This window comes from Boleophthalmus pectinirostris, unplaced genomic scaffold, assembly GCF_026225935.1.
Source record: "Boleophthalmus pectinirostris isolate CB_2022bp ecotype Guang Dong unplaced genomic scaffold, ASM2622593v1 HiC_scaffold_12, whole genome shotgun sequence".
Taxonomy (NCBI): domain Eukaryota; kingdom Metazoa; phylum Chordata; class Actinopteri; order Gobiiformes; family Gobiidae; genus Boleophthalmus; species Boleophthalmus pectinirostris.
In genome coordinates this window covers 34,182,930-34,209,103 of record NW_026571018.1, presented here as the reverse complement: position 1 = coordinate 34,209,103, position 26,174 = coordinate 34,182,930, and the positions used below count along the sequence as shown (strand labels likewise).

At 40.9% G+C, this 26,174-nt stretch overlaps 1 protein-coding gene across 1 annotated transcript in view; it reads right to left on the bottom strand.

Moving 5' to 3' along the window:
• The window catches only part of sh3pxd2b (SH3 and PX domains 2B), a 107,589-nt gene that overhangs the window by 75,749 nt on the left and 5,666 nt on the right, over nucleotides 1-26,174 (bottom strand). The window contains 1 exon segment of the mRNA XM_055148274.1: nucleotides 13,605-13,685. Within this exon segment, the coding sequence (XP_055004249.1) occupies nucleotides 13,605-13,685 (81 nt within the window).

Sequence of the window (26,174 nt, the reverse complement as noted above, 5' to 3'; positions counted from 1 at the left end):
ATTTCATCGATTATGTTAATTTTAATCGACAAACCAAATGTAGGTTGCTGTGTGTAGCGTGACCAAACAGGGTCTGTACATGTGTCTCTCTGCACTCAGAAGGAGCGAGACACAAACAGTCAGTCAGTCTGAAACATGCCGAAGCACAAATGCATATTTAACGATGACTTGTACAAGAAATTCCACGCTTTCCGTTGCGTTCGGGACAAGTGTGAGTCCATGTGCACAGTGCACAAAGCAGCACATATGTTTCTGTGTCCAGTGGGAAAAAGTTTTTCCAGGTGAGAGTCGCGCAATGTCGATGACAAGTCCCCACCTCCCTCCCCCCGTACGGTGTCCTGGTTTTGACAAATGCAAATATGGTCACACTAACCTGTATTCCACTGAGTCATGTCTTTTAATCCGACAGAATTTGACCGCATCAACCCACAAGAGCTGTAGTTTTATCTTCACTTATTTTATGCAAATTAGCTATGCGGTTTTAAGTTTCGTTTCTGAGAGTTGCACAAAACTGAATTAAACACATTATAATGTCAAACGGGCTGATGTGGCTCTAGAGTCGTTACGGTTTATATGTCGTAAAGTTGAATTTATTTATGCAGATTAGTAGTGCAGATAGTAATAATAATGATGATCATATTAATATAAAAACGTTAATGATTAATTGATAATCGATCGTTAATTCTTCCGACGATCGATTAAGAAAATTTTATTGGATGCCCATCCCTAATTCAGAGACACGATAACTCAGTCAACAATAAAATATCCTCATTAATCATCATCCTAATCATCATCTTTATTCCAGACTCATGGTCCATTTTTAAAACAGACAAGAACACTGACAATACAAAAGAACAAACATTTATGTTTTTAAAAGACAACCACACCATTGTCTTCACATGTTGGACTGATATGATATTGCACTGAATCTCATATTTGTGAGTGACATTATTATTTCAATGTCCAATTTGTTCAGCCTGCAGATAAAACTGTACATTAAAATTCTTAGTGCAGCTTGCAAAGTCACTCGTCCTTCGTGGGCTCCTCAAAAGCACTAATGTTCAATCACGGTCAAATTGATTTCGTGATTTGTAATAATAATATCTATTGACTTGGGCCGCGAAGAATTGTGACTTTTAAAATACGGATCCCCGGAAAAAAAATTTGGGAAACACTTGTGTACATCTCCAAAGCTCAAAATGCTCTGTTCTACCCTGTGACATCATGAAGTGGTAGTTTTCAAGTTAACAGCAACAACAACATTTTACCTTTAGTTCAGTAGAGATTGACAATTCGTGTATCATTCGTTCATTCGTTTTTCAATATAAAACCAAAAATAAGAAAATGAAAAAACAACAGTTTTCTTTGTTATTTGTCTCCAAAACCAAAATGAAAAAACGGATAACGATTCGTTTTTTCATTTTGGATTTTGTGTTTAAATGAAGAATAGAAAAAGCGGATAACGGCCGTTTCCTGTTTACGTGACTTCCGTGACTGCGATGCCGGACTTTTGCACCGCATACGGACTGAATCAGGACGGATCCAGGTCCGAGACCAGAGCGGGACTGAGACCGGGACCAGACAGGGACCAGAGCGGGACTGAGACCGGGACCAGACAGGGACCAGAGCGGGACCAGGGCGGACTCCGAGCTTGGACTCCGAGCCTCAGCTTCGAGCTCCGGTCCTGCCGTGGGCTCTGAGCCTCCGGTCTGGTCCTGGTCTTGTCTCGATCTCGGTCTCAGGCCCGCTCTGGTCCCGGTCTGGTCCCAGTCTCAGTAGCGCTTTGGTCCCGGTCTAGTCCCGGACCTGGTCCATTTGAACCAAAAGCTCTTAGTTTGATTCATTTTCATTGGTCTGAATGCGTCAGTCGGAGGCTTTGCACCACCTCGGAACCAGCCGCGGTTCTTGAGCGCGGAGGACCAGAGCAGCTCTGTCCCGGTCTCAGTCCCGCTCTGGTCTCGGTCTGGTCTTGGACCTGGATCCGTCCTGATTCAGTCCGTATGCGGTGCAAAAGTCCGGCATCGCAGTCACGGAAGTCACGTAAATGGGAAACGGCCGTTATCCGTTTTTTTCTATTCTTCATTTAAACACAAAATCGAAAACTGAAAAAACGAATCGTTATCCGTTTTTTCATTTTGGTTTTGGAGACAAATAACGAAGAAAACTGTTGTTTTTTCGTTTTCTTATTTTTAGTTTTATATTGAAAAACGAATGAACGAATGATACACGGATTATTGACAATTCCAGGACTGAAATAATCCAAATGACTCTAGTGAAGGTTCATGGAGTTTAAAAACACAGTGGAGTACTTGTATTAATCAGAAAATAGTGTAATATGGACTTTTTAAATATTGGTCATTGTAAGAGGAAGTAGTAACTGTGGTAGTTTTTTTTGGGTATAACTTTTGCTTTAATAATTCCAAATAAACGATCTATTTTCTCTTCAAATGTGTAATCTCCCTGGTGGCCATATTAGATGAAACATTCTTACTGAAGATGGAAACTATGCATCAGCTGTTTGAGTTGGATCCTTAAAGCTCAAGTGTCTGCTCCAGGGTGGAAAACTCCTTGGACGGACCGGGAAGGCTGTTGCCGGGCGGATTCTCTCATTTGTTTTAGTTACTGTGCATCTCCAAAAGCTATTCTACACCCTTAAAGTGTCAAAGTTTAATGATTACCAAAAACTCACGGCTTTTAAGTCCCTCGAGTGGCTTTTCGCACCCCAGAAGAAAGTCGTTTAAGTCTGTAGAGTTCAGAAACACTTTAGCACGTTGTTCATTTTCGTGCACGGCTTTAGAACAGCTTATTTTCAGATCTCAAAGTGAAACTGGGGTGGACTGTAGCCAATCAGAGAGCTGCTTTTGCTGCTTACTTTCAGGTTGACAAGAAATAAAAAAAATACTTATTGTTAGGGATGCAGCGATCTTTTCCAGTTCTGATACAGATATTGATACTTTGACCCGAGTTTGACTTGGCTTTGACAGTTTTTACACATCCAGATACCAGTGTAAAAACAGAAAATGACACTTATTTCCTTTAAACTCTCTTAAATTATTACCCGAGAATTTACGGTTTGTGCACAACCAAAGATCTGAAAACTAAACTGAAACTCAACTGCACCTTGGGATTAACAGTGGTGGATGAAGTACTCAGTTTTGTTACTTAAGTAAAAGTACAGATACAGGTAAAAGATTACCCAAGTAAAAGAGTAACTGTGTCTCATGAAAAAAACTACTGAAGTACTGTACCTGTTTAAAAATTTGTAAAACTGAATAAAAAATTGAACAGTTAAAGCATCAAACGAAGTGATTTTGATCAAGAATTTAGCTGTTTTTGTGTGTTTGTTTTGCTCAGAGTTGGAATATTAACTGAAATTACATAAACATGCTAAAAAAAAAAAAATGTCTCAGCCATTTTAGCAGGTCTCAAACCATCAAGAAAATACTTTTTACTTTTCAGTCCAGATCTAAAGTGTAGTGGAGTAAAAGTACAGATACACACTCTCAAATGTAGTAAAGTACAAGTGAAAAATATCCACTGTAAAATGTAATGTAAGTAAAGTACAGATATCTAAAAACTGTACTTAAGAATTGTACTTTTACCAACCCAAATGTTATGTAAATGTCATATATTTTTGATGTCACTTCTGCCCAACTTTGTGTGAATAAAAGTTCAAACATTCTAGGTCAAAATCTGTAAATAGTCTTTTACATCTGTTTAAAGGTCCAGACAGGATATCAGCTTAACCCATTTCATGGAACAGATAAACCCAATCCAGAAAATGTTTCAGTATCGATGCTGATATTGATTGTATCGGTGCATCCTTACTTATGAATATATCATATATTAATAATATTATAATATGTTTGTCCCTCTGTTTCTTAGTCTTGAGTGAGCTCTGGCCCTACAGACTAGAACTCTATCTGCAAATGGAAGCACGTCAATCCGGGACACATCTATCATCCTGTCCATCCTGTTTACTCCTGGTTTAGTCCTGGTTTAGTTCTGTTTCAGTCCTGTTTTAGTCCTGGTTTAGACCTGTTTTAGTCCTGGTTTAGACCTGTTTTAGTCCTGGTTTAGTCCTGGTTTAGACCTGTTTCACTCCTGTTTTAGTCCTGGTTTAGAACTGTTTTAGTCCTGGTTTAGACCTAGTTTAGTCCTGGTTTAGACCTAGTTTAGTCCTGGTTTAGTCCTGTTTCAGTCCTGTTTTAGTCCTGTTTTAGTCCTGGTTTATTCCTGGTTTACTTCTGGTTTAGTCCTGGTTTAGACGTAGTTTAGTCCTGGTTTAGTCCTGTTTCAGTCCTGTTTTAGTCCTGGTTTAGACCTGGTTTAGTCCTGTTTCACTCCTGTTTTAGTCCTGGTTTAGAACTGATTTAGTCCTAGTTTAGTCCTGGTTTAGTCCTGATTTAGTCCTGTTTCACTCCTGTTTTAGTCCTGGTTTAGACCTGTTTTAGTCCTGGTTTAGAACTGATTTAGTCCTAGTTTAGTCCTGGTTTAGTCCTGATTTAGTCCTGTTTCACTCCTGTTTTAGTCCTGGTTTAGACCTGTTTTAGTCCTGGTTTAGAACTGATTTAGTCCTAGTTTAGTCCTGGTTTAGTGTTGTTTCACTCCTGTTTCAGTCCTGGTTTATTCCTGGTTTACTTCTGGTTTAGTCTTGGTTTAGTCCTGTTTTAGTCCTGGTTTAGACCTAGTTTAGTCCTGGTCTAGTCCTGTTTCAGTCCTGGTTTATTCCTGGTTTACTTCTGGTTTAGTCTTGGTTCAGTCCTGTTTTAGTCCTGGTTTAGACCTAGTTTAGTCCTGGTTTAGTCCTGTTTCAGTCCTATTTTAGTCCTGTTTTATTCCTGGTTTATTCCTGGTTTACTTCTGGTTTAGTCCTAGTTTAGTCCTGGTTTAGTCCTAGTTTAGTCCTGGTTTAGTCCTGTTTCACTCCTGTTTTAGTCCTGGTTTAGACCTAGTTTAGTCCTGTTTCAGTCCTGGTTTATTCCTGGTTTACTTCTGGTTTAGTCTTGGTTTAGTCCTGTTTCAGTCCTGTTTTAGTCCTGTTTTAGTCCTGTTTCAGTCCTATTTTAGTCCTGTTTTAGTCCTGGTTTATTCCTGGTTTACTTCTGGTTTAGTCCTGGTTTAGTCCTAGTTTAGTTCTAGTTTAGTCCTTGTTTAGACCTGGTTTTATCCTGATTTAATCCTGGTTTAGTCCTGGTTTTGTCCTTGATTAGTCCTGGTTTAGACTGGGTTTAGTACTGCTTTATTCCTGGTTTAGTTCTGGTTTAGTCCTGGTTTAGACCTTGATTAGTCCTGGTTTAAACCTGGTTAGTCCTGGTTTTGTTCATGGAAGTGGATATCTCTTTCACTGTGGTTAGCTCTGTTTTTTTTCTTGCCGATAAGGAGGGTCTAAGAACAGGGGAGGTTTGTTTACTTGTTTCCACTGAATGTTGGTGAAGGAGTGAAGCATGATATATCACTACAGAAATAAACCGCCATAAACAATAATACTGAAACTACTTTATGCCACTGACACAATAACAATTATGCAAGATAATCCCGGTCAGCCATTCTTAAATAATCAATATCAGACCTGAGCTGTGACAAATAAATAACAGAATGAAACAATAATTAACCCCAGATGTTATTTTTCAACTCTCTATGTGCAGCTCTAATCTCAAATACCCACAAATCTCACCACAATCTTGTCCACACGATAAATACATTGTTCCAGCTTTCGTGTATTGACCAAAAAATAGATAAACTGAAATAAATTATCGTGACAATGTTTGTTTCTCTGACAAATATTGGTTTAGGTTTTCGAACTATCTGTTGAGAACTAAGCCCTTAAACCTGAATTTATTTTGTTCTATTATTATGAGCTGCAGACAGAGCACAGGGGTTTAATTTTGTCATTAAAGGTTGTATGGAGGATTTTTTTTTTTTTTCAAATTGTCAATGAAAGTTTAAAATACCATTACAGACATGCAGCAGCCTTGTAATTATGATGACCAAAAAATAAAAAAGAATGAAAATCTATCAACTGTGGACGTGTTGAGGCCAGATAAACATCAGCCAATAGATAACAAGGCTACCTCATTTTCTATTGGCTGTTTGGTTGTCAATCAAATTCCCTACATTTCTAGCGTAACTGACTCGCCGGCGTGCGGGGATTATGTGGTTTATGCGGCGGTTCTTAGAGGCTTTTTCAAACTGTCGCTTCCTCGCAGTTTGCACAAAGTTTGTTGCGATGTCGGACGAGAATCCACGACCGGTTCGCCGCAAAAGAAAGTCAGTTTTTTTTGGTCGCTGAAAGAAGAAGAGAAGGGGAAAAGGAGCAAAGCCAAACTGAGGTGATTCTTGGAGATTCCTTCCAGCGATTGCGTGAATGAAGCACACAAAGGGTCTAAAAACTGACGTGTCGGTCGCTAAATTATTTCTAGACAGAAAACTTCAACAGTAATTCTGAACTGGCTGTAAACAAGTGTGATTTCTAGAGTAAAGAGGCGGGAGGAGATGTTTCTACTGAGGCAGCGGTGTAAGAGGAAGGTGGTGTCACGCATGCACAACATTTGAAACAGGACTGTCGCTGTATTTATTTTCCCTTAAAAAATCCTCTATACAACCTTTAAGTGTTTTTTTTTTTAACAATGTCTTTGAGGTAGACTATAAAATGTACTCACACACACTTTTTATACATGGCACTTTTCCATCTTCAAGGCTCTCAAAGATCTTTACATCAAGGAACCACTCACACATTCACACACACATTCATACACCAGTGTACATAAATACACACAGTAGGATGGGTTAAATCAGTGGTCCTCAACCTTTTTAGCTCCTTTTTAGACTGGTTTTATGCCCAACATTTTCTCAAGGACTGGGGGCTGTGGCAGCGCGGCATGGTTTAATCCAATTTTAGTCCTGATTAAATCCTGTTTTAGTTGTTTAAATCGTGTTTTAGTCCTGGTTTAGTCCTGGTTTAGACCTGGTTTAGTCCTGGTTTTAGACCTGGTTTGGTCCTGGTATAGTTTAGTGCTGTTTTTAGACTTGGTTTAGACCTGATTTAGACCTAGTTTAAGTTCTGGTTTAGTCCTGGTTAAATACTGTTTTAGTCCTGGTTTTAGTCCTCATTTAGACCTGGTTTAGTCCTGTTTTAGTCCTGATTAAAACCTTTTTTAATCCTGTTTTAGTCCTGATTAAAACCTTTTTTAATCCTGTTTTAGTCCTGGTTTAGACCTGGTTTAGTCCTGGTTTAGTCCTGGTTTAGTCCTGGTTTAGTCATGGTTTAGTCCTGGTTCAGTCCTGGTTTTAGTCCTCATTTAGACCTGGTTTAGTCCTGTTTTAGTCCTGATTAAAACCTTTTTTAATCCTGTTTTAGTCCTGGTTTAGACCTGGTTTAGTCCTGGTTTAGTCCTGGTTTAGTCATGGTTTAGTCCTGGTTCAGTCCTGGTTCAGTCCTGGTTTTAGTCCTCATTTAGACCTGGTTTAGTCCTGTTTTAGTCCTGATTAAAACCTTTTTTAATCCTGTTTTATGCTGATTAAAACCTTTTTTAATCCTGTTTTAGTCCTGGTTTAGACTGGTTTAGTCCTGTTTAGTCCTGGTTTAGTCCTGGTTTAGTCCTGGTTTAGTCATGGTTTAGTCCTGGTTCAGTCCTGGTTTAAAGTCTGGTTTAGTCCTGGTTTAGACCTGGTTTAGTCCTAGTTTAGTCCTGGTTTAAAGCCCGGTTTAGTCCTGATTTAGTCCTGGTTTAACACCTGGTTTAGTTCTGGTTTAGACCTGTTTTAGTCCTGACTAAAAGCTTCTTTAGTCCTAGTTTAGTCCTGTTTTAGAATTGGTTTAGACCTGGTTTAGTCCTGGTTTTAGTCCTGGTGTATAATATCCTGGTATATATGGTATAATATATATCCTGGAAGAAAATTTTACTTGTCAAGTTGAATCGACTCAAATAAAGTAAAATGTTCTTAATTTAATTCACTTTAACTTACTTAATTTTTTTGTTTGTTTTTTGTGAAGAACCTTTAAACATGACTTATATATTTTTCCAAAACAAACTTTATTGTGGTCGAGCTTTTCCTTTGCTCTTTATGACCTTCAGAGGTGGATTATTTAAAAAAAACTTCAGACGCATTTGTGGTCAGACAATAAAGCCCATCTGCACTGTTTTGTCTTTGTAGCTGCTGGTGAGGAGTTCATAAATAAAAACAGTAGGACATAAGAGCGTTTGCCCGTGGTCACACAAACACACACGTTGCATCAGCTGTTTGGGCTCGTGTTCTAACGGGAAACACTGACTCACTTCCATCCTCGACCCGTAAATGATGATTCCCACCACTCATCATCCCATTACCGCCCATTCAAAACATCATAACTGATACTGACACAAAATACTTCACAAAATGCTGCGTTTTGTTTTGAAGAATCTGACATCTGTATGACAACAGTAACAGAGCTATCTCCATGTTAGGGATGGGCATTTGATTACATTTTCCTAATCGATTGTTGGGAGAATCGGGAGAAACGATCAATTCTCGATTAATCATTCACGTTTTTATATTCAAATCATTATCATTATTATTACTATTACTAATCTGCATAAATAAACTCAACTTTACAACATATAAATCAGGAGTGTCAAACTCAAATTCACAGAGGCTGAAATTAAAAACTGGGACTAAGTCGTGGGCCAAACTAAATATTTATTGAAACATTTCAACAACATCTGTATGTTTTCTCTTCTTGCGAGATTTGTAATATTAAACCTTTACTTATTCAAATAAATGTTTAATAATAGTTTTGCTTAAACACTGAATCCAGAACAAGCTAGAATATCAAGTTTTAAATAATGTCACTATAGTCTATCTGTAGCCGGCGGGCAGCTCTAATACATGTTTGATATGATCCCGCAGGCCAAATATAATTATATCACGGGCCAAATTTGACCCCCGTGCCTGAGTTTGACATGTCTGATATAAATCATAACCACTGTAGAACCACATCAGCCCGTTTGAGATTATAATATGTTTAATTCAGCTTTGACACATTTGTTTACATTTTACAGAAACTAAACTTAAAACCACATGACTCATTTGCATAAACTATAAGCGCTGAAAAAAAAACATCTCTTTTCTTGATGTGGTTCAGCTTCTGTCGGACTAAAGGTTTGTTGATTAAAAATGAATGTGATTGATGAAATTCTTAATGATCAATTATCGATTAGTCAACTAATCATGCCCATCCCTACTCCTTATGTCCTTTGTGATTGGTTGAAAGACATCTCAGTAACTTTTACAGTGGGGTTTTACTTATTGTCATAAATATAATGCAGTTATTTGCAAAAGCTAATTACAGTGGGAATGTTATTGCTTTTTTAGCAGTAAAATCACTTATACTTAAATAAATGCAATGTTTGGGTTACCCTGTGTAAAAACATGTTTAGGTAACCCTTTATACTGTACAAAAAAACAATATCTAGGTAAGTTAAAATGACTTAAATTAAGAACATTTTACTTTATTTAAGCAGTACTTTTTGTTACATTTTTTCCTTAATTCAAGCAACATTCAATTTAGTTTCTTATTATAAGTGTGAGGAGTTGTTGTTTTTCTTATTCTTAAGTGCAGCAAGTTGCATTTTCATATTTAAAATACAAAAAGTCTTGTTCCACTGGCAGATAAATTTACTTGTTGAGTGAAATTGAGTCAAATCATGCTAAAACTTTCTTAATCGAGTCATCTTAACTTGACTAGATTTTGTATTTTTTGCAGTGTATTATTAGTCTGTCTCCATCTCCAAAACCCAAAATGCTCTGTTCCACCTTGTGACGTCATGAAGCGCTATTTTTCACTTTTCACAACTACCTTTTACCTTTATTTCAGTAGAGATTGGCAATTCCAGGGCTGAAATCATCCAAATGATTCTAAAGAAGGTGTATAGAGTTTAAAAACACAGTGGAGCACCTCCTATATCTCTACATGACATCACAAAGTGGAACAGAATGTTTTCAGTTTCAGAGAAGAACACAGCCTAAAAATCCAAGATTTGTGTGAATGAAACAAAACGCAACTCCAGGTTGGTTTGTGATGAGGAAACGACATTATAACAGATCAAAAAATAGCGTGATATGGGCCCTTTTAATGCCACACTGTGGAACATTCCAAGCAAACCAATAACATCTCCATTTAGACAAGAAAGTAGAGGCGCCTTCACCAGAAATGCTGCAAATTTCACTTCCCAAATCATTCCTAGAAAAGAACCAACTCTTTTTATATACCTCGCAGTGTATCCAAAACTAAATGGCAGTAATCCAGATCCTTCCTGGCACAAAACACCACTAATCCACTTATTGCATTAGATTTAAACTCAAACTATTGTGTTCCTTTCCAAACGCCGCAGCCTCGAGATGATATAAAGCATTAATGACAAATAGGAGATAAGATAGTGAGACATTTGTGATTTGTATCCAGTTAATCTACAGAGATTTAACACCCGCACTGCTAATCCCAACAGAACAGCTCTTAAAATGGAGTGAGTCAGTGATTGTAACGGTAACTTGGTGATATCACGATCAGAGAAACCCCCTTTTTTTGAGAAACGAGACAATTCATGAGTCATGGTGTGAAAAAAGAACAAAGGAAACACCAACAAGACGAAAATGCACAGAGATCAGACGATGGTGTAATGGCGTGTTCAACAGAAAGAGGAAATCCTGTTTAGTTCTAACAACAGAAAAAAACAAAAAACTGTCACACATCAATCTATCATTCATGTGGCACAGACTGCAGAAAGAAGTGTTCAGCTCCAGTCAAATGAAGCTTGTTGAGACTAGGAGTTATAGGGATAAATTTGGAGCCCAGTTCCCCGTTGCCATCGTACCAACCAAAAATCCAATTCAGTAATAATTATCCGGAAATCAGATGGAAAGTCCTCCTGAACTGTATGCTTTATGTTAATCTATATACATAAAAAATACAAGTTTAATTATTTATATATATTGTATTAATTACACACACAAGTTACAATTATCTCAACATATGTGTACCTTCCTAAAATTGATTCTGAATGATTTTTGAACAAATTCTCTAGCTTTCTAAGTTTCTTGTGTTGCGCTGCTTACAAAGTCTGTTCATGGCAGCAGGTAAGGAAATAATTAGTATTTCTTCCCAAATCAACAGTTACAGATGCTATAGGACATGTGGAATAAGAAAAAAAAAAATTAAATATGATTTCATTGTAAACTTCTGAGACCAAATGAAGATTATATTGATATTTAATACTGAAAAAATGTGTGCCGCTTCGGAAGACGTGTAGCTCCCACGCTACAGGTTGGAGATTCGTGTACTAGTACCATATTTTTCGTACTGTACGTGGCATGTTTTTTTATGGTTTGGGTGTTTCCTGCGACTTATACTCTGATGTGACTTATATATCAAAATGTTCACACTGACAGCCACAAGAGGGCGCTCTAGTCTTGTGTGTCAGTATCTGCAGCTCCTGTTCCTCACTTCACTCTACTGCACATGTCTCCTGCAGAAAGAGCCTCTGTCTGTATCAGCATGGAGCTATAATAAAAATGGCAATGGCAACTGGGAGGATGCACCATGCAACTTTCCTGGAAGTCACTGGATGGATGGACAAAGCCTGGACTTCAGTGACACTGAAACCATCCTGTCGGGATTCAGAAAGGCCAGAATAATTCTAAATGGAACTGACGACAGCGACACAGAAGAGGAAGCGGCGCTCTGTTTACCTTCGGAGGTTGTGGAGTTGCTCAGAAGTGACACCGAGGATGAAGAATTGAATGGATTTAGTGATTTGGAGTGAGATGGAGAGTTTGGTTAAACTTGTTCTGTTCTGTTGTTTATGTTATAGTTTATCTGAAGAACTGTTCATATGTGACGTTAACAGTCTGTTGTTCTCTCTTCTACTGTTATTACTAGAACTTAACTTTCAACATGAAATGTCTGTTCCTGGTATCTAATTTTATAAAATAAATTTCCCCAAAAAAGCACGACTTATAGTTCGGTACGACTTATTTATATATGTTTTTTCTTCTTCATTTTGCATTTTTTGGCTTGTGCGACTTTTAGTCCAAAGCAACTTATAGTCCGAAAAATATGGTATGTTGCCAGATGGAACTAGTTCTAACCATCTCTAGCTAAAGAATTCAAATTCTTTAGCTAGAGATGGCTTCAGCAGTGGTCATCTGGACTCTATTTTTGAGATCTTGACAGCAAAAAACAGTATCCAGATGACCACCGTTGAAACCATCTCTACATCCAAGAGGTATTACACCGTCTTTCTGTAGGCTTATATAACGTTAAAGTAATTTGTTTTCACTGTGTACTTTGTAGCTCCAAGAAACATAGCTCTCATTGATCAGTGCGTCACTCATGGCTCATGCTCTGGCCATCCTAATCAATTAAAAGCTTCCTAATTGGATTACTGTCTGCTGCAGGACTGGTCTGGATGTAATATGGACAAACTGTTGGTCCGTGTTTGTTCGTGAGACACTGCGCTCTCATAGGTTTAAATGGTGGCGTCAGCTCTGTTACACTGGGAGGAAAGAGGAAGACAAGATTCCCCTTTGCACAAGGCCTGTCCAGTGTGACGTCCAGGCATGATTCACACATATCTGTGGTCACCGGTGTGGTCTGCTGTATTCCTCATTCAGTGCAGTGCAGTGGGAAACAATGGAACTTTTCTGTAAGGTTCTCAAAGGTTCTGGAAATACTAATTGATACAAAAACTAGTATCGACACAAGATACTCATTTGAGCAGGTATCGATACTAAAAAAGTCACATTCTCAGGACAATAATTTATCTTTCCTGAGTAGCTTTAGGATGATCTTGAGCTGTATCAGAGCAAGTATAAGAGCTCATACAATAGTACCATATTTTTCGGACTATAAGTCGCACTTTTTGGGGGAAATTCATTTTATAAAATCAGAGACCAGGAACTGACATTTAGAAGAGGGAACAACAGACTGTTAATGTCACATATTTCACAGTTCTTCAGATAAACTATAACATAAACAATAGAACAGAACAAGTTTACCAAGCTCTCCATCTCACTCCAAATCACTAAATCCATTCAATTCTTCATCCTCGGTGTCACTTTTGAGCAACTCCACAACCTCCGAAGGTAAACAGAGCGCCGCTTCCTCTTCTGTCGTCAGACTCAGCATCAGTTCCAGTTAGAATTATTCCGGTGTCACTGAAGTCCAGGCTTTGTCCATCCATCCAGTGACTTCTGGAAAGTTGCATGGTGCACCCTCCTGGTGTCACAAGTTTCTCGCTTTCTCGCTCGGTTTATAGTCTGAAAAATACGGTATACACTTGTAGACCACTATAGAACCTACCTGGACCACTGAGGGATTACACAGATGTAAGACCAATTTAAGACTAATTTAATGTTGAAAATCACTTTCTATTGTCTAAATAAAGAATGTTTTACTGTCATTGTGGCATCAGAATCCATATTGAGTATCAAGTCTATTCCTTAGTACCAAAATCAGGTCTGAAATGTTTAGTATTGTGACAGCACTAGATCAGATCTGTGGAAAGAGGTGACTCCATTCACAGTACAAGTGTGTGTTTTCGAAATCCTTATTTGTGAACTCGTACCTGGAGGTCGAAGAACTTGCTGTAGCGTCTGTAAATGGTGTCTGTGCTGCCATCGCTCCACAAGACTTTGATAATGTAGACCTGGAAAATCAACAGACAAAATCACATGAATAAAGATAATACAACAAACATATGTGTAGTACTATAAAATAATATTTTTTCTTGTTTTTTTTTTTCGTGAGATACAATTCCTGGTTTGCCCATATGGAATTAGACCAGAATCAGTCCTGGTTTACTACTGTTGGTCAAGTTAAGACCTGGTTTAGTTCTAGTGCCGTAGAATAATTTGAAGTAGCCAAGGTAGTCAAGAGTTCTAAAGCAAGAGAAGTTTATTTACCATCAGTGCAGAACCTAAAGACATGAACCTTCAAGACAGTGTAGTGCAATCTGGCTATACTTCCGTTGTAGGGAGTATTATACCTCATCTTTGTAATGTTAATTTGAAACACTTTCGCACGCTAGGCCTGTCACAATAACAAATTCTGAAGTGTGACATATTGCTAAAAAAACTAAAGGCTACTGTTGTCCATTCCAATGTAGTGCAGTCTGGCTATGCGTCTGTTGTAGGGAGTATTATACCTCTGATGACATAGGACAAGATAACAGGGACTGAACTGGCATTGGCAGTGTGAACCCAACATTTATTTATTTTTTATCTGGTCTATAATAATGATTTTGTAATGTTTAAGGTGCAGTACATAACTTCTTTGGGGTCCATCACCTGCTTGTTTCTACGGATATGTCATTGATCAGCCTGGAATGTTCCGCAATATGGCATTAAACAGCTCCACTTTACATTTATTAAATTACAAGTGCTTTTATTGCTCAAAAAAAAAAAAACCTTTAGAAAAACAGGCATTCTAACCTCTCCACAGATCTAACCTCTAACTTGGTCTGGTTTGGTCTCCATGAAGATAGGAATGTTTAATGCCATACTGTGGAACATTTCAGACAAAGTAATAACATGTCCATGGAGAAAAGTATCTGACGGACCCTGCGCCAGAAATGTTACACAATGCACCTTTAATTAAAAAAGGAAAAAGAAACAGAAAGACCTGCCACTAGGGGCGTAATGATATCCAAGTCTCACGATACGATATCGTCACGGTATGAACTTCACGGTACGATATTTATTGCGATATTCTGTGGAGGCTAAACAGCTAAAACTGTGAATATGCTACTTTTTCCTCTTAAAATGCCTTGACAAAAGTTAATCCAAAGAACTAAGACTTAAAAGTGCTTAGAACTGTTATTTCTTCTTGTCGTCTGCACTGAAATGGAGCAAAGGATCATGGTCTATGTAGTTCCCTCTGACTTTTTTTTAGCTGTTGCTGCACCATAACTCTTCATTTAAGCAAAGAGACTTGTAATTCGATATATTGTGATGGTCCACGATATTATTATTGTGAGAACTTTGACGATATCACAGTATTTTGGTTATTGTTAAATCCCTAACTGTCACGATAACAAATACGAAATTTTGAAGTATGACATATTGTTGAAGTAAATATAGATAAAAAACAATAATATTGAAACAAATTTTTGCTTCTGACACAATAACTCTAAAGCAAGATTATCTCCAAAAACTATTCTTATGTAACTTAACGTATAATCAGTGTTGGGAGTAATGTGTTATAAAAATAATGAATTACTGTAATGCATTGCTTTTTGCTGTAACGCAGTAATGTTACGGCATTACAGGGAAAAAGTGGTAATATTTTACTCTGTACAAATGTCAGTGCTGAAAGGACCAGGGCTAAATTACGCAGCCTGGGCCTCACTATCTTTTTTCTAATCACTGTAATAACCCTCAGAAAATCACTCAGCTTTAAAGACACAATGCAAATAACTCTGACTACACTCAAAAATATCACATAGCTTTAAAACCACAATGCATACTCAAAAATATCATTTACTACACTCAAAAAGATATCATTTCTTCAATAACACAAGGTAAATATCATTTACTACACTCAAAAATTATCGTTTAACTTTAAGAAACACCATACAGGAAACTTTAACAACTCTTAAAGTATCACCTGGGGAACACTTACAACTTCACTTAGCTTTAGAAACCACTATGAAATGCTCTACACTCTATCTGACAACATTTGCCCAAAACACATTTTTGACAGTGCCTCAAAGAATTTAACCAGATTTAGTTTTATACCAAAAACATTGGAAATATTAATTTATCCTTAGCAGTTCCTCAAAACCTTTAACCAAATTTAGCTTTGCATCAAAACATTGCATTTTTGTAAGTAACTCACCTAGGATGACTTGACTTGCTCGTGGTAAATATATATGTATAATAATTAAGGGAAAAGACTCAACAAAAGATTCCAACAAGTGATTTGTCTTTGTCTTATTTTCTGCTTTTTATTGTTTAACGCACCACGAAAGTGACTGGTGGTCACTCGTTATACTCGTGGTCACTCAGGGTTTTTAGGCTCACGACAGAGCACTTATAACCAACTCACTCCGTGGCCACTATTTTTACCAGAAAGCTCATACAAAAATAATTAGGACAAATCACTTTGCAAGTACCTTTTTGGAGAAATTACCCTGTGACCAGGAAAGCCTGGATTAGTCCTGGTTTAGACCTGGTTTAGTCCTGGTTTAGTCCTGGTTTAGTTCCTGGTTTAGTCCTGGTTTAGACCTGGTTTAGTTCTGGTTTAGACCTGGTTTACTCCTGGTTCAGTTCTGGTTTAGACCTGGTTTAGTTCTGGTTTAGACCTGGTTTAGACCTAGTTCAGACCTGGTTCAGTTCTGGTTTAGTCCCAGTTTAGTCCTGGTTTAGTCCCGGGTTTTGTCCTGGTTCAGACCTGGTTTAATTCTGGTTCAAGTCCTGGTTTAGTCCTGGTTCAGTCCATATATGGCGCAAAGGTTCAGCATCTTCGCAGTTATTTAGTAATTTAAAAGTAATGCAATAGTCATGTAATGTTTTACATTTTAAATACAGTAATATTGTAATGTAACAAATTACTTTGAAATGACAGTAACAAGTCATAAATAACGCATTACAGTTTTAAAGTAACTTGCCCAACAGTGCGTAAACACCTACGGCTCAAATCTAATCATAGAACAGAAAAATACCCCAAATGTTCCCACCAGTTAAAAGTAAAAGTTTCCACTGTAAATATCATTCATTATTCAAAATGACTGTTCCATCTGACATGTTGAACGATAAGTCGATCTAGTAATTATCATGATAGGCCTACCGCTCTAAAGTTCTACTGTTTGAGTGAGATATTTGCTGTGGATAACATCAACATGATTCAGGGCAAAGGCATTTCTCCTGATTATCTGAAGGCTGGAGCAGGCAAAACCCAAACAAACACATATTTGGTCCCTCGGGCGCAGAGACTGAGGAGGGTCAGAGGAGGAGAGAGAGTTCAGGGGGTTTAGGGTCAGAGGAGGAGACAGAGGAGGGGGTTTTGGGGTTAGAGGAGGTGATGAGGAGACCGAGAAGGAGGTCTGGGGGCAGAGGAGGAGAGGAGGAAAAAGTGGAGAGGCCTGGGAGTAAGAGGAGGTGAGTGGGAGGAGACAGAGGAGGAGAGTCTGGAGGTCAGAGGAGATGAGGAGTAGAAGATAGAGGAGAGGAGTCTTGGGGGCAAAGTTGATGATGAGGAGATGATAGAGGAGAGGGATCTGGGGGCAGAGGAGATGAGGAGGAGAAGCCAGAGGAGATGGGTCTGGGGGTATGAGGAGGTAAGATGGAGGAGAGAGTGAAGGAGAGTCTGGGAGGCAAAGGAGGTGATAGAGGAAAGGGGTCTGGGGTTCAGAGGAGGTGAGTAGGAGGAGACAGAGGAGGAGGGTTTGGGAGGCAGAGGAGGTGAGGCGATGGAGACAGTGGAGGGGGTCTGAGGGGCAGAGGAAGTGAGTAGGAGCAGACGGAGGAGGAAGGTCTGAGGCTAAGAGGTGCAGAGGAGGTGATAGAAGAGATGGTTCTGGGGGTCAGAGGAGGTGAGGAGGAGACAGTAAATGGAAAAAGGGTCTTAGGGTATGAGGTGAAGAGGCGAGAGGGCATCCTGGGAGCAGAGGAGGAGATAGAGGAGGGTCTGGGGGTATGAAGATTTGAGGAGGAGAGAGGGGACCTGGGGACAAAGGAGGTGAGGAGGAGAAAGTGGAGGGGCTCTGGGGGTAAGAGGATTTGAGGAGGAGGAGACAGAGGAGGTAGGTCTGGAGGGAAGAGGATTTGAGGAGGGAAGAGGGTCCTGGGAGTGGGTTTGGGGGTCAGAGGATGAAGTAGGAGGACACAGAGGAGGGTCTGGGAGGCAGAGGAGATGAGGAGACAGAGGAGGAGGGGTCTGGGGATCAGAGGAAGTGAAGAAGAGGAGACAGAGGAGGTGGGTCTCGGGGTCAGAGGAGGTGAGGAGACAGAGGAGGAGGGGTCTGGGGTCAGAGGAAGTGAAGAAGAGAGAACAGAGGAGGGGGTCTCGGGGTCAGAGGAGGTGAGGAGACAGAGGAGGAGGGGTCTGGGGGTCAGAGGAGGTGAGGAGACAGAGGAGGAGGGGTCTGGGGGTCAGAGGAGATGAGGAGACAGAGGAGGAGGGGTCTGGGGGTCAGAGGAGATGAGGAGACAGAGGAGGGGTCTGGGGGTCGGAGGAGGGGAGGAGATGGAAACAGTGGAGTGGGTCTAGGAGTAAGAGAAGGTGAGTAGGGGGTCTGGGGTTATGAGGATTTGAGGAGGAGGAGACAGTGGATACGAAAAGGCTCTCAGGGTAGGAGGTGAGAGGGGTTCTGGGGGCAGAGGAGGTGAGGAGGAGGCAATCGCGGGGGTCCTGGGGTAAGAGGAGATAGAGGAGAGGGGTCCTGGGAGCAGAGGAGGTGAGGAGGAAACAGCAGTGGGTTCCTCGGAGCAGAGGAGGAAACAGCAGCAAGGGTCCAGGAAGCAGAGGAGGTGAGGAGGAAACAGTGGCGGGTTCCTGGGAGCAGAGGAGGTGAGGAGGAAACAGTGGCGGGTTCCTGGGAGCAGAGGAGGTGAGGAGGAAACAGTGGCGGGTTCCTGGGAGCAGAGGAGGTGAGGAGGAGACAGGCAGTGGGTTCCTCGGAGAGAGGAGGAAACAGCAGCAAGGGTCCAGGAAGCAGAGGAGGTGAGGAGGAAACAGCAGTGGGTTCCTAGGAGCAGAGGAGGTGAGGAGGAAACAGCAGTGGATTCCTCGGAGCAGAGGAGGAAACAGCAGCAAGGGTCCAGGAAGCAGAGGAGGTGAGGAGGAAACAGTGGTTGGTTCCTAAGAGCAGAGGAGGTGAGGAGGAGACAGCGGTGGGTTCCTAGGAGCAGAGGAGGTGAAGAGGAAACAGCAGCGAGGGTCCTGGGAGCAGAGGAGGTGAGGAGGAAACAGCAGTGGGTTCCTAGGAGCAGAGGACGTGAGGAGGAGACAGCAGTGGATTCCTCGGAGCAGAGGAGGAAACAGCAGCAAGGGTCCAGGAAGCAGAGGAGGTGAGGAGGAGACAGCGGCAGGTTCCTGGGAGCAGAGGAGGTGAGGAGAAACAGGGGGGTTCCTGGGAGCAGAGGAGGTGAGGAGGAAACAGCGGCAGGGTTCCTGGGAGCAGAGGAGGTGAGGAGGAAACAGCAGCAAGGGTTTCAGGGAGCAGAGGAGGTGAGGAGGAACAGCGGCGGGTTCCTGGGAGCAGAGGAGGTGAGGAGGAAACAGCGGCAGGTTCCTGGGAGCAGAGGAGGTGAGGAGGAAACAGCAGCAAGGGTTCAGGGAGCAGAGGAGGTGAGGAGGAAACAGTGGCGGGTTCCTGGGAGCAGAGGAGGTGAGGAGGAAACAGCGGCAGGTTCCTGGGAGCAGAGGAGGTGAGGAGGAAACAGCAGCGGGTTCCTGGGAGCAGAGGAGGTGAGGAGGAAACAGCGGTGGGTTCCAGGAGCAGAGGAGTGAGGAGGAACAGCGGCGGTTCCTGGGAGCAGAGGAGGTGAGGAGGAAACAGCGGCGAGGCTCCTGGGAGCAGAGGAGGTGAGGAGGAAACAGCAGCGAGGGTCCTGGGAGCAGAGGAGGTGAGGAGGAAACAGCGGCAGGTTCCTGGAGCAGAGGAGGGAGGAGGAAACAGCGGTGGGTTCCTCGGAGCAGAAGAGGAAACAGCAGCAAGGGACCAGGAAGCAGAGGAGGTGAGGAGGAAACAGCAGTGGGTTCCTGGGAGCAGAGGAGGTGAGGAGGAAACAGTGGTGGGTTCCTAGGAGCAGAGGAGGTGAGGAGGAGACAGCGGTGGGTTCCTGGGAGCAGAGGAGGTGAGGAGGAAACAGTGGTGGGTTCCTGGGAGCAGAGGAGGTGAGGAGGAAACAGCGGCGGGTTCCTGGGAGCAGAGGACGTGAGGAGGAGACAGCGGTGGGTTCCTAGGAGCAGAGGAGGTGAGGAGGAAACAGTGGTGGGTTCCTAGGAGCAGGAGGTGAGGAGGAAACAGTGGCGGGTTCCTAGGAGCAGAGGAGTGAGGAGGAAAGGCAAGGGTTCCTAGGAGCAGAGGAGGTGAGGAGGAAACAGCGGTGGGTTCCAGGAGCAGAGGAGGTGAGGAGGAACAGCAGCGAGGGGTCCTGGGAGCAGAGGAGGTGAGGAGGAAAGCAGTGGGTTCCTGGAGCAGAGGAGGTGAGGAGGAAACAGTGGTGGGTTCCTGGGAGCAGAGGAGGTGAGGAGGAGACAGCGGTGGGTTCCTGGGAGCAGAGGAGGTGAGGAGGAACAGCGGTGGGTTCCTGGGAGCAGAGGAGGTGAGGAGGAGACAGCGGTGGGTGGAGCAGAGGGTGGGTTCAGCGGTGGGTTCCTGGGAGCAGAGGAGGTGATGGGACCCTCCCCGTTGCTCCTCTGCGCCTGAATGAACTGCTCTGGCTCGGGTCCCGGCTCAGCTCTCAGCTCTCAGCGGACTCGTCTCAGGCCAAAAGTCACATATGGACAAAGATACACAACAGTGGGAGGCGTGTAAGCCCGAGGGGAACATGTTATTGTGAAATACTTACATTTAATCACAGGCCTGTCACGCTAACACATTCTGAAGTAAGATATATTCCTACAGAAAATACTGTGATAATCGATAATGCTGAAAACACTTGACACAAAGCAGAATAATACCAGTAAACCTATATTGAAAAAAGAAATGAGCTGCAACAAATGGCAAAAATCTTACCACTTTTAGACTTAGACAAACTTTATAAATCCACAAGGGAAGTTACTTGGACACAGTAGCTCACAGTCACAATATAATATAATAACAAAGCATAAAAAATACAAATGGTAAGAATAAATTCCAAATAAGTAGCAAAAAGACAGCAACAAGTGTCAGATAAGGGGGAATTATATAAATGTATAAATGTAAATGTAAAGTATTGGTGCGCTACATTTTTTACAGTTCCTTAACAAGCGCTAGAATGGAAACAAAAAAGTGAAATCAAAGAAATTTAAAACTGTGAGGCCGATATTGAAAATTGAATCGTGAAATTTATAAATCAGGAATTGTGTTAAAATCTCATCTTGTCTCATATCTCGTCTCGTTTTTTCGGAAATTGTATCTCATCCCATCCCTAAGCAATAAACGTTTTTATAGAGGAAACTATAGGATAGAGTCGTCCATTCCAGTGTAGTGCAGTTTGGCTATGCTTCTGTTGTAGGGATTATTATACCTCTAATTACATAAACTAAGATAACAAAGGGGGACCGTCGCCTGCTTGTTTCTATGGATATATCACTGCTTTGCCTGGCATGTTCCACAATATGACATTAAGCAGCTCTACTTTACATTTATTCAATTACAGACGTTTTTATTGCTCATAAACCCCCGCGAAAAGCAGGAATTCTGACTGTGAGCACAGTCCCCTCTCCACAGATCTAGATCTGGGTCTAGTTTGGTCTCCATGAAGATAGAAAGGTTTAATGTGGTGAAACATTCTAGACAAAGCAGGGCCTGGTCGATATATCGGTTGGCCGATATGTGCACTTAGAGACATATCGGCTATCGGCCTAAACCTTGCTGTTATGGGCCAATATTTCACGTGGGCATGTTATACCTTGTGATAAAGCTTAAACTCTATATTATGTCCATTTAATCCAATTTACAGACCGATAAATGTCATAATATGTGACGCTGCATCAGTATTTATCTGCAGAGTCATTGGTCTGTGACGCTGTACTGCACCTGAACGCACCCCCAGAGTCACATCACTCACGTGCGCTTGTTTACACCCGTGCACAGCCATAGATCCACCACATGGAGGCCCTGTTTAAACGCTCTTGTGTCTTGTCCATGATACTGACAATAAATACATGTGAATTTCAGTGCAGTTTAGGCCAGAAACAAAACTACTGATGTTTTGATCAAAGTGGAAATGCGGAAAAGAGACGACTGTCCCATAGACAGAGGAAACACACAGCTGCTGTCAACATGCTGGATATTCTTTCTATGGACGATTGTTTTGAGTCAGGATTAAAAGGACACTTATTTGTGAAGACTTGTGACATGAGAGGTGTCTGTGTGAGCGCTGAGTGTTACAAATGTGTCGGTTTTGAAGCTACTTTTTGTTATTTCTCGTTGGTTAGGCCTTAGCTGCTGTTGCTCCCACACATAAACAGCCTGCTTTCTTACACTGGCCTAGTGTAAAGTGACTATAGTGGCTGTAAATATGTTACCAGACTTGCACTGATATGTAAATGAGCTGTAAATAGAGGTGTGATTGATCCGCATGATTAATTACCACAGCACAGACACATTTACCGCTAAAGACTAATAGCGGTAGTTTGCTTACTTCCTTTACAGGGTAGAATGTGATGCAAAAATGCCATTAGGCCGACCTAATGTCTTTAAATATAACTGTAAAGCGACAGAATAACAATAAATGTCGCCTAAACTAACCCAATTTAAAATTCAGTAGCGCCAAACCTAAGTTTTATAATCAACTGAAGATTTATAGTGAATTTTTACATCACTAAATATATCTGCACCCCTTTTATCTGTATTGGCTGCAAAAAAATCCATATCAGTCAGGCTCTAGTTTGTATTTATAAATGGAGCTCAACAGTGACCATCCTGCTCCGGTTGTGGAAGTAAATTTTCCATTCATTTTTTCCCACACACTTTGAAAAAAAGTTAAGAGTATTAAGGCTAACCAGCTACGTAGTAAGTACTGATAAGTAATATCCATAATGCAGCCATTTTAAGCCCGAAAAACACCTTTAAAATGCAAGATTCTGTAAAATGTTTTAATAACTAGTTTTAGACGGTTTGGAATTTTGGACATAGTAGTCGAGTGTTGGAGACGTGTGGAGTCCAGTCCTTGTATTTAGAGGCTAGTGCATGTCAATGGCCATAGTTATTCTGCCACTAGAAACAGTCTTTCTTCACCCACTCCGAAGCAAATCTATTATTACAGACATTCACATGGACAGTCTGGCGTGTCGATAGAATAATGTTTGAAATAAAACTAACCTCGCATCGCATGAATCGTCGCATGTTCGAGGGACTATTTTCTCATATATCAATTCGCTGCTGCCGAGCTTTCTATCAGGAAGTACAACTCACTGCTGCTGCTCAGACAGAAATCCTTCAAATGCAAGGCTGGTTTTACTTCTAAAATTATTCTATCAACACAGACATTCACATGGACAGTCTGGTGTAATAATAGATTTTTTTGGGATGTTTTGTGGAGTGGGTAAGACTGTTTTTAGTGGCAGGATAACTATGGCCATTGACATGCACTAGCCTAGCACCAGCGACCTCTGCAAATACAAGGACTGGATGGAATATTTTAAAAAAAAAAGTATCTCCACACGTCTCTAACACTCTGACTAACTAGGAAATTAGGTCCTATGTCCAAAATATCGGACCATCCCTTTAAATAAAAGGTCTTGTGGTCATTAGTCACCACATATCTGATTGGCCCTGAGCTTTCAAAATTTAGACTTATTATTATTATTATTTTTGACAGTCTATGGAAAAAATTAATGAGAAATCTTGTTCCGGAACCAAGGGATAGGCAGTCACTGTTGAGCTCCACACTGAAACATGATAGTTCTATTTCTCATATATTGAACTGTAAGTTGATATATAGTAATTATCATGACCTACAGCTGATAATACGTGTCCTGAATAAAACACACTCTGATAACTCCTTTGAGAAGCTTGTAACAGCACAAACTGTATTCACGTATCACTCGTGGGAGCAGCACAGAACGCAGAGACAGATGGAGACTTGGGGGTATGTCCTTGAACAATAAGACTCACAGCGGATGGTTATAACTGTTGCCTCCTCTTCCTCCCCCTCCTCCTCCTCCTTTTCCCCCTCCTCTTCCCTCGCCGCCTCCTCTTCCTCACACATAAACCGGAGATGCATATGGTCTGTATGCAAACACAACACGCACAGGAACACACACCTGCTGGCTTTCTGGCACTGAGTCTCTCTCTTGGACCTGAGATGAGATGATGTCATGCAGTCTAACACAGATAGTGCTTAAAAACACATTTCTTTTACTTCTCTCTAAAGCAGATTTAACGTTGTACCTTTGTGTTACACCGTTTTAGGTGAAGTCATATTTTAGACCTTGTTTAAATCTGGTGGTGCTCTGAAAGTCAAATATTTATACTGCTGAAAATAGTGCTTTCTTAAATCTAGTTCTAGAGATCTAGACCATTCAGATTCATAATGCATCCATGTATTTTATTTTCAAAAACGATGGTCTGCTCTGTTTAATGCTACTACCACTACAACCACTACTATTACTACTACTAATACTCACTTTCTTTTTACACACCGTACGATTACAGCAGCAGAACTTCCATACCCTGTTATTTAAAACATTGTTAACTGTCATCAAACTCTTAACAATTACATACATTTTGATGGTTTAAATTAGAATAACATGTTTTCCAGTGCCAGTGCAATTGTTGAAATGCACAATAACCTGCTTTCCAAGTAAAAAAGTCACGAGTTTCATACAGACGTGCTCCAAGGTTGCCCCGGGCGAACTGTGCCGGTGGAAAAGAGGCTGGAATAATCCTCAATGTCAGGATTGAGCAGTTTTTCAAAAGTCTTGATTATTAAAAACACAAATTAATGACTTAATTTGATTCATTACCCAGCCCTACTACTACTATTATTATTACTACTATTATAATTGGTCTAAAAGAGTTATTTCAGTGCATTTGACCATGAAGGCTAAAGTACATTTCAATGAATTTCAATGGATTCAATCACAACAACTCATTATACTTTTCAACAGCAATGGCCATGTTGCCCAGGGAGGTTTTGTCAAGTGCACAAAGGTTTTGGAGTGAATGCAGTTTACTCCTCAGTAGGGTTGGGTGGTATCCAGATTTTGATACCGTTAAAACTTCTCAGGATTTACCAGGGTAGACAGTATTACTGTATTACCAAACTGTTTTAGTACGACTTTGGTAAGCTACAGCACCACTGTACGGTCTATGCATATGACCTGCAGACTTATAATCTCTGAAAAGTTTTACATGAATCATCTCCAACACGATACGCAGAACCACCATCAGCAGCACGTCCTCTGTCACAGAGAGAACACGTATAATCCACTGAGTCGTGTCCTTTAGTCCGACAGAAGCTGAACCGCATCAGCTACACAACGAGCGCTTATCGTTTATGCAAATGAGTCATGCGGTTTTAAGTTTTGTTTCTGTAAAATGTAAACAAATGTGAGTCTAAAGCCAAAATGCTGCAAACTGCATAAGGGGGGGGACCAACTTGCCATCTTTTCTAAGTCTCCCTTTTGAGCGTCACGTGACAATGGAACGAAACTAATTGAACAGCATCTCCCCACGCAGTTAAAAGAAACATTATAGATATTATTAGTTTTAAATCATGATCGCATTAAATTGAAAATACAACCACACATTGATTTGTGGTATCAATAAATTACAACATTAAATTAGGTCCTTATGCGCTGCAGATTTTTTTAATGACGGTAATGAAACTGATACCGTTGCTACTTTTTGATACCGTAATACCGTATTACCGCCCAACCCTACTACTCAGGCTACGTTTATACGATGACGGTCTGAACAGAAGACGCAAAAGTGAGACGCAAAAGTGGCGTTGCGTCTTCACTTTTTATTCCGCATTTAGACGAGCGTTTTCTGGAGGAAATCTGAGCGCATAAGGTGACGCAAAAGTGTGTGGAATTTGATAGAGTATGCGTGCCAGGCGGCTAGGTGGTGCTGTGATACACTATCAGTCTCGCGTCTTGGGCAGTGTAGACGGAAACACTACGGCAGAATGTATGCAACTTTTCCACTCTGGAGGGTGGTTTCAGATTTTTGCGTTTTCAAGCCCAAAGTCCAAACTAGGGATGGGCATTCGATGAAATTTTCTTAATCGATCGTCGGAAGAATTAACGATTCATTATCGATTAATCATTAACGTTTTTATATTAAATCATTATCATCATTATTATTACTATCTGCACTACTAATCTGTATAAATAAATTCAACTTTACGACATATAAACCGTGACCGCTCTAGAGCCACATCAGCCCGTTTGACATTATAATGTGTTTAATTCAGTTTTGCGCAACTCTCACAGAAACAAAACTAAACCGCTCACTAATTTGCATAAACTAAGCGAA